Raw genomic sequence first — 16,878 nt, 5'->3', positions numbered from 1 at the left:
AGCCCTTGCTCTCCCCTCTTAAAAACCCTTGCTCTTCACAAGTGGCCTGGCTATTACTCTCCTTCATTAGTAACCCAGCCCCCAATTACCAGTTACTCTGTTCTATTGGTTCTCCATCAGAATCTCCTTCATCAGTTTCCCAATTCCACCATAGTTGTCTTTGCTTCTTCCTCTTCTATGTTGTCTTCACCGTTCTACATCAATGACCTCTCTCCTCTCATTCTCTCTGCAGGCAAAGCTGGAGAGCTGATAGACCGAGGGGACAATACATATGGAGGCCGTTGGGTCATAAATCCAAGTGGTGGTTTGATCTCCAAGGGTCACCCGCTGGGAGCAACAGGTCAGAGAACCTTATGTCTATAGCAGATAAAGGGCAGAAATGCTTTATACATAGACACCACTCGTCAGTTTATTTGTTAAACACTATTTAGATGAAGGTGACTGTCTGCATTAATGGCATACTGTATTATTATTTCATGAAAACTGTTATGTAAAAGTTGTTGAAACTAGTAGGAAATACATAACTGGTACTGTTGTATTAATGCTCACTGGTCAATACAGACAACAGCTTTAGTTTTATTGGTGGTCAGGGGACAGGTCTCCAGAAAACCTAGGAGGAAAAAGTTGTTTTATTCAGGACAGAAACGTTCGTTCTCTAAAGAAACAAAAACTGTGGTGCATCTTAACATGATGAACAAAGAAAAAGACAGTCCCTTTAATTAGTATTTGATTTCATGTAACACATTGAGATACTGTGAGCTCCTTGTAGATTAATCTGTATAATAATTGGAAGCCACAGTACAGAACAGACTTTACTTAATGAAATCAGTGTGACAGATTAGTACAGTACACAGTGATACTGGACTAGATAACAATGATCTGTACGTACTAGGCATTTCTCTAAAGTTACAAATATCTCTGTAAAAATGATTTATCAAAATCATCACAAAGAGGTGGGAATAGATATGAAGCTCTAACCGAGGAGGAAAACCACGTAACTTAGAATATGATATTTGTTATTACTTTGATTGAAGAATGATTGATATTCCCTACGTATCAGGGCGGCAGTGGTTCTTTAAAAACATAGGCACTTAGGTTGTTAGATTTTCCTGTGTTTTTGTCAGTTACAGCTGTGGCCATTGGGTTTTGAATTGAGCTACTGTAGCTTATGCACACAATCTACAGTTGTGATCATGGCGTGCACAGCACAGAGTGCAGTAGCAGCTGTTTGATGTGCGATACTGCAGTACTGCCCACTTTCCCATGACAGGCCTTGTACTGTGGTGGGGAGACAGTGTGAAATATGCAGGGCTAGGCTCTATTGCTCACCCCAACATGCTGAAGATTTACAGGGCTTTACTAGTGTAATAAATATGAGTACGTGTTATATCATTAGTTTTATTTATATGTGCATTTAGTGTATATGTGTGTGTGTGTGTGTGTGTGTGTGTATATATATATATATATATAATGTATGAGTGTAGTCACAAACACAATATGCCTGTGTAATATATATGTGAGTACGTATTATATCATTAGTATTATTTATATGTGCATTTAGTGTATATATGTGTATGTGTATATGTATGTATATGTGTATATATATATATATATATATATATATATATATATATATATATATATATATATATATATATATATATATATATATATATATATATATAAATATGTATGAGTGTAGTCACAAACACAATATCCCTGTGTAATATATATGTGAGTATGTATTATATCATTAGTATTATTTATATGTGCATTTAGTGTGTGTGTGTATGTATGTATGTATGTGTGTGTATATATATATATATATATATATATATATATAATAGAACAAAGAAAAGTCCGGACAGGGAGCTCAAAGCAAAGGTGAAGATTTATTAGCAACAATATAAAAGCTTCTAAGATGTATATACAAGGCAAATGGCTATGATAGACAGCAGGAAAGGGGCTGGGGTGGGCGTCTGACGCGTTTCAGCTCCTTTGGAGTCTTAATCATAGACAGAATACTGCCCTAGTGCCCTGTTCAAACTGATATAGACTATGCTAACTTACTATTGGATAGCCTGACCTACCTGTGTTACTTGTGGGTGTATACCTATTAAGGAAAACTACCTATGTACGGTTGAATGCCTTATATTGTGGGAATATAATTCTCTAAGTGATTATTTATTTTATTATATTGTATATATGTATATAACTTTACTACTGTGAGAATGTAATTCTGTTTGTATTATTTTATTTGTATGTAGATAATCTTATTGATACCCTATTCACCATAAACATATAATTTCAAAAATTAATTGTGGAGGAAGAGGAAAATAATATTTGAACTAATTAGATAATTTAGTTACCAACTAGTTACTACTAATCTAATCGCATTATGTGCTGAATGTATACCTAATTTTACGTATGGTCATACTTATTAACAGCTTATTATAGAAGGTAGCAACTGTGTTATATTCAACTTTCACTAATGCTAAATAGGTGAATACGGGATTGGTGTACTAGATGCTAGATACATATTTGGGTGTTTAAATATTAGAATAACCTAAGAGTGAAATTATAGTAACCTAAGAGTGATGTTTAGTTGGTAAACAAGAGGGCATGTAGCCGATCACGACAACCATTATATTATTGGATTCATCTTTATATCTATATTAAAAATATATTTTTTTGCAAATCCAAATGTTGTTGTGTCATAGTAGAGTGATGCCCTCCTATTAATCAACTCTAATTACTATGTCGAATAAAAAGGAAAAGAAAGTGAAAAGAAAAAGAAACTAAACTAGCTTACTCAGTTGGAAGCATACACAAATAAGTACTTACAGTTGTATATTGTAGTACTTAAATACAGAACGAGACTTTTTACTCATTTGCTTATTTAAATATTACACTGTTTGAAAACACAATATAATATGTTTAAAAGCAGATGAGGGACAATCAATTACCAATGATTGATTAGATCCGTCTCAATTTTTAGACCAGTTGGTTGCCGACTGCCTAGGGTGAAGATCCAGAACACTTCTTTGGCAAGGAGGTCCTTCAGTCTATCTCAACCTCTCGGCTTCCTTTTTATCTGGTCAATCACAGTCCAGGTGAATGTGCTTATGTCCTTATTGTGCTCATCCACAAAGTGTTTGGAGGCTCCAGTGGGTGTTATCCCCCTTTCGATGTCATTAAGGTGGGCACGGATCCTCTCCCTGGCTTCCCGAGAGGTGCATCCTATGTATTGCTTCTGGCAAAGGCTGCATGTGATCATGTAGATCACAAAGGTCGATCTACAATTAGTGCATTGTGATAATGAGTACACTTTTTGCGTGGCCAGGGATTGGAAAAATTTCCCCGTGATGACATAACCACAGGCCTTACAGGTACTATTACCACATTTGTAGTGTCCCTTCTGTGAAAGCCAAGTACTTTGTGGTTTTGATTTTTTGAGCATTGATGGCGAAATTTGGTTGCCGATGGTTGTATTTCGTCTTGCTACGCAAAAGCAACCTTCCTTGATGTCATCTTTGAGAAAGTCATCTCCCAACAGAATTGGCAAATTTTTGCGCAATATTTTGCAAATTGAATAGTACTGCGGACTATAAGTAGTCACAAAGGTGGGCTTTTGTCTAGCTTCCTTTGTTACTCTTTTGGTCTCAAGGAGGGAATTCCTATTGAGATGTTTGACATCCTCGAGTGCTTTATGCACCACATTGATGTCATAGCCACGCTCCGACAACCTCTTAGTTAGTTTTTCACTTTCTGCCAAAAAGGTATCATCCTCTGAACAATTGCGCCGGATTCGCAAAAATTGTCCTTTGGCTATTCCATAGCTGGTATGCGGAGGATGATTACTTTTGGCATGTAAGTAGGTATTGGACGAAATCGGTTTGACATATAGTGAAGTAATTACTCTGTTTTCCCCTGGAAGTCCAGTTAGGACTAAATCCAGGAATGGAAGCTCATTCTTCTCGAAAGTATAGGTAAAATGTAATCCCATTTCATTGTTGTTGAGATAGTCAACAAACAGTTCACTGTCTAACTGTGTGCCAGACCACACAAATAGGAGATCGTCAATGTACCTTTTATATCCAATAATGGATTTGAAGAATGGATTTTGGTCACTGTAGATGTATTGGTGCTCCCAATAGCCCATGAAGATGTTGGCATAGGCGGGGGCAAATTTGGCCCCCATGGCCGTGCCTCTCTTCTGTAGGTAATGATCTCCCAAAAATTCAAAATAGTTGTGTGTCAGTGAGAATTTCAATACCTGTAGGATGTAATTCTTCAAGTTAGCAGAGTAGTCACTAAATCTGTCAAGCATATAGCGCGTGGCTAATAGGCCTTGTTCATGTGGGATGGCCGAGTACAGCCCTACCACATCAATGGCCAGCCATGACATATGGTCTTCCCATTCGCAGGTGCTCAATATGTTTAACAAATGTTTAGTGTCTCTTAGGAAAGACGGTAATTTGTAAACCAGTGGTTGTAATAATGATTCGAGCCAATTGCCCAAATTCTCAAGGAGTGACCCTATTCCTGAAACTATGGGCCGTCCCTTCACCTCCTCTAAGGACTTATGTACCTTGGGGAGGTGATGGAATATCGGCACCACGGGATGTTTAGTGTTCAGGAAATCAAAGGTGTCATCATCGAGTAGGCCTTGATACCTACCATCATCTAATAGATCTAATAATAGGGCTCCAAAAAGCCGTGTGTAGTCCCCTGGTAACTTTTCATAGACCTCTCGGTCCTGAAGTTGTCTGTGTGCCTCGGAAATGTAATAATTACGGTCCAACACAACAACAGACCCCCCTTTATCCGACTGCTTCACTATAATGTCTTCTCTCTTCCGAAGTTTGTTCAGAGCCAATCTCTGACCCCTTGTCAAGTTACTTTTAGTGACTTTTTGCTCCCGATCTAGTCCTACCAGATCTTCCTCCATACGTCGTTGAAACGACTCTAGGGCAGTGCCCCTACATTGGGTAGGGTAAAAAATGGACTTGGGCTTAAAGCCTTTATGGAAGTCAATGGTTGCTTCCTCAGTCAGGCCCTCCCTCTCCAATGTATAGAGATTTAAGAAGTCACTAGCCTCTGTTATGTTAAAATAATCATGTTGCGGTGTAGTGTCTGGAGCTATGATGTCTGTGCCCTCAGTGGGGTTAAGTCTATAAAACTTGTTAAGTGTGAGACTACGAATGAACCTGTTCAAATCTAGCAGTGTGTTGAAGACATTAAATTTAGTAGATGGTACAAAATTAAGGCCTAAACTAAGTACTTCTTCCTCTGGTTTAGTTAATGGGACATTAGATAAGTTAATCACATTTGATCTCTGTATCTGTTGCCCTGCCTGCCTCTCCTTAATGTGTATTGCTCCCTCTTTTGGGCCTGTCTGAGGATTCCTCTTCCTCCTCCTTCCTCTTGGCCTAGTGCCACTTGAAAAACCTGCTGGTTTACTTTTAGAATCTGTTTTAGGGGTAACCTGTGCATTTCTCCAACATTGGTGTGTCCGGTCCACGGCGTCATCCTTACTTGTGGGATATTCTCTTCCCCAACAGGAAATGGCAAAGAGTCCCAGCAAAGCTGGTCACATGATCCCTCCTAGGCTCCGCCCACCCCAGTCATTCTCTTTGCCGTTGCACAGGCAACATCTCCACGGAGATGGTTAAGAGTTTTTTTGGTGTTTAAATGTAGTTTTTATTCTTCTATCAAGTGTTTGTTATTTTAAAATAGTGCTGGTATGTACTATTTACTCTGAAACAGAAAAAGGATGAAGATTTCTGTTTGTAAGAGGAAGATGATTTTAGCAGACAGTTACTAAAATCGATTGCTGTTTCCACACAGGACTGTTGAGATGAAGTAACTTCAGTTGGGGGAAACAGTTAGCAGACCTTTCTGCTCAAGGTATGACTAGCCATATTTCTAACAAGACCATGTAATGCTGGAAGGCTGTCATTTCCCCTCATGGGGACCGGTAAGCCATTTTCTTAGTTAAACATAAAAGAATAAAGGGCTTCAAAAAGGGCTTAAAAAACTGGTAGACATTTTTCTGGGCTAAAACGATTGCTTTACTAGGCATATTATGCAGATTCTAACTAATAATGGTTATTATAATCTTGGGGATTGTTTAGAAAAACGGCAGGCACTGTGTTGGACACCTTTTTCAGATGGGGGCCTTTTCTAGTTATAGACAGAGCCTCATTTTCGCGCCACTAATGCGCAGTTGTTTTTGGAGAGCAAGGCATGCAGATGCATGTGTGAGGAGCTAAGAATCACTGAAAAAGGTTATAGAAGGCATCATTTGGTATCGTATTCCCCTCTGGGCTTGGTTGGGTCTCAGCAAAGCATATAGCTGGGACTGTATAGGGGTTATTTTAAGGGTTAAAGCTCTGAAATTTGGTGTGCAATACTTTTAATGCTTTAAGACACTGTGGTGAAATTTTGTTGAATTTTGAACAATTCCTTCATACTTTTTCACATATTCAGTAATAAAGTGTTTTCAGTTTGAAATTTAAAGTGACAGTAACGGTTTTATTTTAAAACGTTTTTTGTGCTTTGTTGACAAGTTTAAGCCTGTTTAACATGTCTGTACCATCAAATAAGCTATGTTCTATATGTATGAAAGCCAATGTGTCTCCCCATTTAAATGTATGTGATAATTGTGCCATAGTGTCCAAACAAAGTAAGGACAGTAATGCCACAGATAATGATATTGCCCAAGATGATTCCTCAAATGAGGGGAGTAAACATGATACTACATCATCCCCTACTGTGTCTACACCAGTTATGCCCACACAGGAGGCCCCTAGTACATCTAGTGCGCCAATACTTATTACCATGCAACAATTAACGGCTGTAATGGATAACTCTATAGCAAATCTTTTATCCAAAATGCCTACTTATCAGAGAAAGCGCGATTGCTCTGTTTTAAACACTGAAGAGCAAGAGGACGCTGATGATAATTGTTCTGTCATACCCTCACACCAATCTGAAGGGGCCATGAGGGAGGTTTTGTCTGAGGGAGAAATTTCAGATTCAGGAAAGATTTCTCATCAAGCTGAACCTGATGTTGTGACGTTTAAATTTAAATTAGAACATCTCCGCGCACTGCTTAAGGAGGTATTATCTACTCTGGATGATTGTGACAATTTGGTCATTCCAGAGAAGTTATGTAAGATGGACAAGTTCCTAGAGGTTCCGGTGCCCCCCGACGCTTTTCCTATACCCAAGCGGGTGGCGAACATAGTAAATAAAGAGTGGGAAAGGCCCGGCATACCTTTTGTCCCCCCCCCCCCCCTATATTTAAGAAATTATTTCCTATAGTCGACCCCAGAAAGGACTTATGGCAGACAGTCCCCAAGGTCGAGGGGGCGGTTTCTACTCTAAACAAACGCACTACTATTCCTATCGAAGATAGTTGTGCTTTCAAAGATCCTATGGATAAAAAATTAGAGGGTTTGCTTAAAAAGATTTTTGTTCAGCAAGGTTACCTTCTACAACCAATTTCATGCATTGTTCCTGTCACTACGGCAGCGTGTTTCTGGTTCGAGGAACTAGAAAAGTCGCTCAATAAAGAATCTTCGTATGAGGAGGTTATGGACAGAGTTCAAGCACTTAAATTGGCTAACTCTTTTATTTTAGATGCCGCTTTGCAATTAGCTAGATTAGCGGCGAAAAATTCAGGGTTTGCTATTGTGGCGCGCAGAGCGCTTTGGCTAAAGTCTTGATCAGCGGATGTGTCTTCCAAGACAAAATTGCTTAACATTCCTTTCAAGGGTAAAACATTATTTGGACCTGATTTGAAAGAGATTATTTCAGACATCACTGGGGGAAAGGGCCACGCCCTCCCACAGGATGGGTCTTTTAAGGCTAAAAATAAGCCTAATTTTCGTCCCTTTCGCAGAAACGGACCAGCCTCTAATTCTACATCCTCTAAGCAAGAGGGTAATACTTCACAACCCAAACCAGCCTGGAAACCAATGCAAGGCTGGAACAAGGGTAAGCAGGCCAAGAAGCCTACCACTGCTACCAAAACAGCATGAAGGGATAGCCCCCGATCCGGGACCGGATCTGGTGGGGGGCAGACTTTCTCTCTTTGCTCAGGCTTGGGCAAGAGATGTTCAGGATCCTTGGGCGCTAGAAATAGTTTCTCAAGGTTATCTCCTGGAATTCAAGGAACTACCCCCAAGGGGAAGGTTCCACAGGTCTCAATTATCTTCAAACCAAATAAAAAGACAGGCATTCTTACATTGTGTAGAAGACCTGTTAAAGATGGGAGTGATTCATCCAGTTCCAATAAGAGAACAAGGGATGGGTTTTTATTCCAACCTGTTCATAGTTCCCAAAAAAGAGGGAACATTCAGACCAATTTTGGATCTAAAGATCCTAAACAAATTTCTCAGGGTACCATCGTTCAAAATGGAAACTATTCGAACGATCCTACCTACTATCCAGGAAAATCAATTTATGACTACCGTGGATTTAAAGGATGCGTACCTACATATTCCTATCCACAAGGAACATCATCAGTTCCTAAGGTTCGCTTTTCTGGACAAGCATTACCAGTTTGTGGCACTTCCATTCGGATTAGCCACTGCTCCAAGGATTTTCACAAAGGTACTAGGGTCCCTTCTAGTGGTTCTAAGACCAAGGGGCATTGCAGTAGTACCTTACTTGGACGACATCCTGATTCAAGCGTCGTCTCTGTCAAAAGCAAAGGCTCATACGGACATCGTCCTAGCCTTTCTCAGATCTCACGGATGGAAGGTGAACAAAGAAAAAAGTTCTCTGTCCCCGTCAACAAGAGTTCCCTTCTTGGGAACAATAATAGATTCCTTAGAAATGAGGATTTTTCTGACAGAGGTCAGAAAATCAAAAATTCTAAGCTCTTGTCAAGTACTTCATTCTGTTCTTCGTCCTTCCATAGCGCAGTGCATGGAAGTAATAGGATTGATGGTTGCAACAATGGACATAGTTCCTTTTGCACGAATTCATCTAAGACCATTACAACTGTGCATGCTCAGACAGTGGAATGGGGATTATACAGACTTGTCTCCGACGATTCAAGTAGATCAAAAGACCAGAGATTCACTCCGTTGGTGGCTGACCTTGGACAATCTGTCACAGGGAATGAGCTTCCGCAGACCAGAGTGGGTCATTGTCACGACCGACGCCAGCCTGGTGGGCTGGGGCGCGGTCTGGGAACCCCTGAAAGCTCATGGTCTATGGTCTTGGGAAGAATCTCTTCTCCCGATAAACATTCTGGAACTGAGAGCGATATTCAATGCTCTCAAAGCTTGGCCTCAACTAGCAAAGGCCAAATTCATAAGGTTTCAATCAGACAACATGACGACTGTTGCATATATCAATCATCAGGGGGGAACAAGGAGTTCCCTGGCGATGGAAGAAGTGACCAAAATAATTCAATGGGCGGAGGATCACTCCTGCCACTTGTCTGCGATCCACATCCCAGGAGTGGAAAATTGGGAAGCGGATTTTCTGAGTCGTCAGACATTCCATCCGGGGGAGTGGGAACTCCATCCGGAAATCTTTGCCCAAATAACTCAATTATGGGGCATTCCAGACATGGATCTGATGGCGTCTCGTCAGAACTTCAAGGTTCCTTGCTACGGGTTCAGATCCAGGGATCCCAAGGCGACTCTAGTAGATGCACTAGTAGCACCTTGGACCTTCAACCTAGCTTATGTATTCCCACCGTTTCCTCTCATTCCCAGGCTGGTAGCCAGGATCAATCAGGAGAGGGCTTCGGTGATCTTGATAGCTCCTGCGTGGCCACGCAGGACTTGGTATGCAGACCTGGTGAATATGTCATCGGCTCCACCATGGAAGCTACCTTTGAGACAGGACCTTCTTGTTCAAGGTCCATTCGAACATCCGAATCTGGTTTCCCTCCAGCTGACGGCTTGGAGATTGAACGCTTGATTTTATCAAAGCGTGGGTTTTCAGATTCTGTAATAGATACTCTGATTCAGGCTAGAAAGCCTGTAACTAGAAAAATTTACCATAAAATATGGAAAAAATATATCTGTTGGTGTGAATCCAAAGGATTGCCATGGAACAAGATAAAGATTCCTAAGATTCTATCCTTTCTACAAGAAGGTTTGGAGAAAGGATTATCTGCAAGTTCTCTAAAGGGACAGATTTCTGCTTTATCTGTCTTACTACACAAACGACTGGCAGCTATGCCAGATGTTCAAGCATTTGTTCAGGCTCTGGTTAGGATCAAGCCTGTTTACAGACCTTTGACTCCTCCCTGGAGTTTAAATCTAGTTCTTTCAGTTCTTCAAGGGGTTCCGTTTGAACCCTTACATTCCGTAGATATTAAGTTACTATCTTGGAAAGTTTTGTTTTTGGTTGCAATCTCTTCTGCTAGAAGAGTTTCAGAGTTATCTGCTCTGCAGTGTTCTCCTCCTTATCTGGTGTTCCATGCAGATAAGGTGGTTTTGCGTACTAAGCCTGGTTTTCTTCCTAAAGTTGTTTCTAACAAAAATATTAACCAGGAGATAGTTGTACCTTCTTTGTGTCCGAATCCAGTTTCAAAGAAGGAGCGGAGCGTTTGTTACACAATTTGGACGTTGTCCGTGCTCTAAAATTCTATTTAGAGGCTACTAAAGATTTCAGACAAACATCATCCTTGTTTGTTGTTTATTCTGGTAAAAGGAGAGGTCAAAAAGCGACTTCCACCTCTCTTTCCTTTTGGCTTAAAAACATTATCCGTTTGGCTTATGAGACTGCTGGACGGCAGCCTCCTGAACGAATCACAGCTCACTCCACTATGGCTGTGGCTTCCACATGGGCCTTCAAGAACGAGGTTTCTGTTGATCAGATATGTAAGGCAGCGACTTGGTCTTCACTGCACACTTTTGCCAAATTTTACAAATTTGATACTTTTGCTTCTTCGGAGGCTATTTTTGGGAGAAAGGTTTTGCAAGCTGTGGTGCCTTCCGTTTAGGTGACCTGATTTGCTCCCTCCCTTCATCCGTGTCCTAAAGCTTTGGTATTGGTTCCCACAAGTAAGGATGACGCCGTGGACCGGACACACCTATGTTGGAGAAAACAGAATTTATGCTTACCTGATAAATTACTTTCTCCAACGGTGTGTCCGGTCCACGGCCCGCCCTGGTTTTTTTAATCAGGTCTGATGAATTATTTTCTCTAACTACAGTCACCACGGTATCATATGATTTCTCCTATATATATTTCCTCCTGTCCGTCGGTCGAATGACTGGGGTGGGCGGAGCCTAGGAGGGATCATGTGACCAGCTTTGCTGGGACTCTTTGCCATTTCCTGTTGGGGAAGAGAATATCCCACAAGTAAGGATGACGCCGTGGACCGGACACACCGTTGGAGAAAGTAATTTATCAGGTAAGCATAAATTCTGTTTTTTATATTTGTTACCCCTAGGTGGCTTAGGGGGATCTAACTGACTGGTGTTAACCAGTGCACCTATTGGCTCATATATTTGTGTGGAAGGTATAGTATCGGGGAGTGGAATATTAGCATGGGTCAACTGAGGAGCAGGAGGGACTGTATTGGTTGTGACCATTGTCATCTGGCAGTAGCAGCTGTTTGATGTGCGATACTGCAGTACTGCCCACTTTCCCATGACAGGCCTTGTACTGTGGTGGGGAGACAGTGTGAAATATGCAGGGCTAGGCTCTACTGCTCACCCCAACATGCTGAAGATTTACAGGGCTTTACTAGTGTAATAAATATGAGTACGTGTTATATCATTAGTTTTATTTATATGTGCATTTAGTGTATATGTGTGTGTGTGTGTGTGTGTGTGTGTGTGTGTGTATATATATATATATATATATATATATATGTATGAGTGTAGTCACAAACACAATATGCCTGTGTAATATATATGTGAGTACGTATTATATCATTAGTATTATTTATATGTGCATTTAGTGTGTGTATATGTGTGTGTGTGTGTGTGTGTGTGTGTATATGTATATATAATATGTATGAGTGTAGTCACAAACACAATATGCCTGTGTAATATATATATATGAGTACGTATTATAGAATTAGTATTATTTACATGTGCATTTAGTGTATATATATAATATGTATGAGTGTAGTCACTCACGCAATATGCTTGTGTAATATATATGTGAATACAAATAGAATTAGTATTATTTATATCTGCATTTAGTGTGTGTGTGTGTGTATATATAATGTATGAATGTAGTCACTCACACAATATTTTTGTGTACTAAATATGAGGACATATTATAGAATTAGTATTATTTATATGTGCATTTAGTGTATATGTATATGTATGTGTATGTGTATGTATGTATATATATATATATATATATATATATATATATATATATATATATATATATATATATATATATATATATATATATATATATATATATATAATGTCACACAATATAGTTGGCTTACAAATTTTGGGGTTGGCTCACAGATTTTGAACAATTTGTGAAAATCTGATTTAGAGATTTGTTACTAAATATTTGCTGTGTGGTAGTTACATTTTTGTGTTTGTAAGGCAAAGTTTTGCATTTCCTAATTATTATTTGTTCATTTTTTCGCCCTTTACCTTTTGTATATTTTAAAACAAATATTTCCTTAATGTGTTCTCAATGATTTGTTATACCAGCTGCAGAATGTATGGACAATTACTCATTTAGGTTTAATTTCTCCAACATAGGTGTGTCCGGTCCACGGCGTCATCCTTACTTGTGGGATATTCTCTTCCCCAACAGGAAATGGCAAAGAGCCCAGCAAAGCTGGTCACATGATCCCTCCTAGGCTCCGCCTTCCCCAGTCATTCTCTTTGCCGTTGTACAGGCAACATCTCCACGGAGATGGCTTAGAGTTTTTTGGTGTTTTAAATGTAGTTTTTATTCTTCAATCAAGAGTTTGTTATTTTAAAATAGTGCTGGTATGTACTATTTACTCTGAAACAGAAAAGAGATGAAGATTTCTGTTTGTAAGAGGAAAATGATTTTAGCAACCGTTACTAAAATCGATGGCTGTTTCCACACAGGACTGTTGAGAGGAATTAACTTCAGTTGGGGGAAACAGTGAGCAGACTTTTGCTGCTTGAGGTATGACACATTTCTAACAAGACTAGGTAATGCTGGAAGCTGTCATTTTCCCTATGGGATCCGGTAAGCCATTTTTATTACATAAGAATAAAGGGCTTCACAAGGGCTTTTAAGACTGGTAGACATTTTCTGGGCTAAAACGATTGATATATAAGCATTTTTAATACTTCATAGCTTTGAGGAGTTATTTTATTCTTGGGAATTATGTAAAATAACCGGCAGGCACTGTATTGGACACCTTTTTCTCTAGGGGCTTTCCCTAATCATAGGCAGAGCCTCATTTTCGCGCCTCTATTGCGCAGTTGTTTTTGGGAAGCAAGACATGCAGATGCATGTGTGAGGAGCTCAGATACATAGAAAAAGCTTTCTGAAGGCGTCATTTGGTATCGTATTCCCCTTTGGGCTTGGTTGGGTCTCAGCAAAGCAGATACCAGGGACTGTATAGGGGTTAAATATAAAAACGGCTCCGGTTCCGTTATTTTAAGAGTTAAAGCTTTCAAATTTGGTGTGCAATACTTTTAAGGCTTTAAGACACTGTGGTGAAATTTTGGTGAAATTTGAACAATTCCTTCATACTTTTTCACATTTGCAGTAATAAAGTGTGTTCAGTTTAAAATTTAAAGTGACAGTAACGGTTTTATTTTAAAACGTTTTTTGTACTTTGTTATCAAGTTTATGCCTGTTTAACATGTCTGAACCATCAGATAGACTGTGTTCTGTATGTGGGGAAGCCAAGGTTACTTCTCATTTAAATAGATGTGATTTATGTGACACAAAATTTAGAGAAAATTATGCCCAAGATGATTCCTCAAGTGAGGGGAGTAAGCATGGTACTGCATCATCCCCTCCTTCGTCTACGCCAGTCTTGCCCACACAGGAGGCCCCTAGTACATCTAGTGCGCCAATACTCCTTACTATGCAACAATTAACGGCTGTAATGGATAATTCTATCAAAAACATTTTAGCCAAAATGCCCACTTATCAGCGAAAGCGCGACTGCTCTGTTTTAGAAAATACTAAAGAGCATGAGGACGCTGATGATATTGGTTCTGAAGTGCCCCTACACCAGTCTGAGGGGGCCAGGGAGGTTTTGTCTGAGGGAGAAATTTCAGATTCAGGGAAAATTTCTCAACAAGCTGAACCTGATGTGATTACATTCAAATTTAAATTGGAACATCTCCGCGCTCTGCTTAAGGAGGTGTTATCTACTCTGGATGATTGTGAGAATTTGGTCATTCCAGAGAAATTATGTAAGATGGACAAGTTCCTAGAGGTCCCAGGGCCCCCCGAAGCTTTTCCTATACCCAAGCGGGTGGCGGACATTGTAAACAAAGAATGGGAAAGGCCCAGCATACCTTTTGTCCCTCCCCCTATATTTAAGAAATTGTTTCCTATGGTCGACCCCAGAAAGGACTTATGGCAGACAGTCCCCAAGGTCGAGGGGGCGGTTTCTACTCTAAACAAACGCACCACTATCCCCATAGAAGATAGTTGTGCTTTCAAAGATCCTATGGATAAAAAATTAGAGGGTTTGCTTAAAAAGATGTTTGTTCAGCAAGGTTACCTTCTACAACCAATTTCATGCATTGTTCCTGTCACTACAGCAGCGTGTTTCTGGTTCGATGAACTAGAAAAGGCGCTCAATAAAGATTCTTCTTATGAGGAGATTTTGGACAGAATTCATGCTCTCAAATTGGCTAACTCTTTTACTTTAGACGCCACTTTGCAATTGGCTAGATTAGCGGCGAAAAATTCTGGGTTTGCTATTGTGGCGCGCAGAGCGCTTTGGCTAAAATCTTGGTCAGCGGATGCGTCTTCCAAGAACAAATTGCTTAACATTCCTTTCAAGGGGAAAACGCTGTTTGGCCCTGACTTGAAAGAGATTATTTCTGATATCACTGGGGGCAAGGGCCACGCCCTTCCTCAGGATAGGTCTTTCAAGGCTAAGAATAAACCAAATTTTCGTCCCTTTCGCAGAAACGGACCAGCCCCAAGTGCTACATCCTCTAAGCAAGAGGGTAATACTTCTCAAGCCAAGCCAGCCTGGAGGCCAATGCAAGGCTGGAACAAAGGTAAGCAGGCCAAGAAACCTGCCACTGCTACCAAGACAGCATGAGATATTGGCCCCCGATCCAGGACCGGATCTGGTGGGGGGCAGACTCTCTCTCTTCGCTCAGGCTTGGGCAAGAGATGTTCTGGATCCTTGGGCGCTGGAAATAGTCTCCCAAGGTTATCTTCTGGAATTCAAGGGGCTTCCCCCAAGGGGGAGGTTCCACAGGTCTCAATTGTATTCAGACCAATCTTAGATCTCAAGATCCTAAACAAGTTTCTCAAGGTTCCATCGTTCAAAATGGAAACCATTCGAACAATTCTTCCTTCCATCCAGGAAGGTCAATTCATGACCACGGTGGATTTAAAGGATGCGTATCTACATATTCCTATCCACAAGGAACATCATCGGTTCCTAAGGTTTGCCTTTCTGGACAAGCATTACCAGTTTGTGGCACTTCCATTCGGATTAGCCACTGCTCCAAGAATTTTCACAAAGGTACTGGGGTCCCTTCTAGCGGTGCTACGACCAAGGGGCATTGCAGTAGTACCTTACTTGGACGACATTCTGATTCAAGCGTCGTCCCTTCCACAAGCAAAGGCTCATACGGACATTGTCCTGGCCTTTCTCAGATCTCACGGGTGGAAAGTGAACGTAGAAAAAAGTTCTCTATCTCCGTCAACAAGAGTTCCCTTCTTGGGAACAATAATAGACTCCTTAGAAATGAGGATTTTTCTGACAGAGGCCAGAAAATCAAAACTTCTAAACTCTTGTCAAGTACTTCATTCTGTTCCTCTTTCTTCCATAGCGCAGTGCATGGAAGTAATAGGTTTGATGGTCGCGGCAATGGACATAGTTCCTTTTGCGCGAATTCATCTGAGACCATTACAACTGTGCATGCTCAGTCAGTGGAATGGGGATTATACAGACTTGTCTCCGACGATACAAGTAGATCAGAGGACCAGAGATTCACTCCGTTGGTGGCTGTCCCTGGACAACCTGTCACAGGGGATGAGCTTCCGCAGACCAGAGTGGGTCATTGTCACGACCGACGCCAGTCTGGTGGGCTGGGGCGCGGTCTGGGGACTCCTGAAAGCTCAGGGTCTTTGGTCTCGGGAAGAATCTCTTCTCCCGATAAATATTCTGGAACTGAGAGCGATATTCAATGCTCTCAAGGCTTGGCCTCAGCTAGCAAAGGCCAAATTCATACGGTTTCAATCGGACAACATGACGACTGTTGCGTATATCAACCATCAAGGGGGAACAAGGAGTTCCCTGGCGATGGAAGAAGTGACCAAAATCATTCAATGGGCGGAGACTCACTCCTGCCACTTGTCTGCAATCCACATCCCAGGAGTGGAAAATTGGGAAGCGGATTTTCTGAGTCGTCAGACATTTCATCCGGGGGAGTGGGAACTCCATCCGGAAATCTTTGCCCAAATTACTCAGTTGTGGGGCATTCCAGACATGGATCTGATGGCCTCTCGTCAGAACTTCAAGGTTCCTTGCTACGGGTCCAGATCCAGGGATCCCAAGGCGACTCTAGTAGATGCACTAGTAGCACCTTGGACCTTCAACCTAGCGTATGTATTCCCACCGTTTCCTCTCATCCCCAGGCTGGTAGCCAGGATCAATCAGGAGAGGGCATCGGTGATCTTGATAGCTCCTGCGTGGCCACGCAGGACTTGGTATGCAGACCTGGTGAATAT

At 41.0% G+C, this 16,878-nt stretch overlaps 1 protein-coding gene across 1 annotated transcript in view; it reads left to right on the top strand.

The window, feature by feature from the left end:
* Positions 1–16,878, top strand: part of SCP2 (sterol carrier protein 2) — an 88,204-nt gene that overhangs the window by 31,881 nt on the left and 39,445 nt on the right. The window contains exon 11 of the mRNA XM_053693460.1: positions 233–340. Coding sequence (XP_053549435.1) covers positions 233–340 — 108 coding nt within the window. The remainder of the gene's footprint in view (positions 1–232; positions 341–16,878) is intronic.

The sequence above is a fragment of the Bombina bombina genome, chromosome 10 (assembly GCF_027579735.1).
Source record: "Bombina bombina isolate aBomBom1 chromosome 10, aBomBom1.pri, whole genome shotgun sequence".
In the NCBI taxonomy this organism is placed as follows: Eukaryota; Metazoa; Chordata; class Amphibia; order Anura; family Bombinatoridae; genus Bombina; species Bombina bombina.
This window is presented reverse-complemented; position numbering and strand designations above follow the sequence as displayed.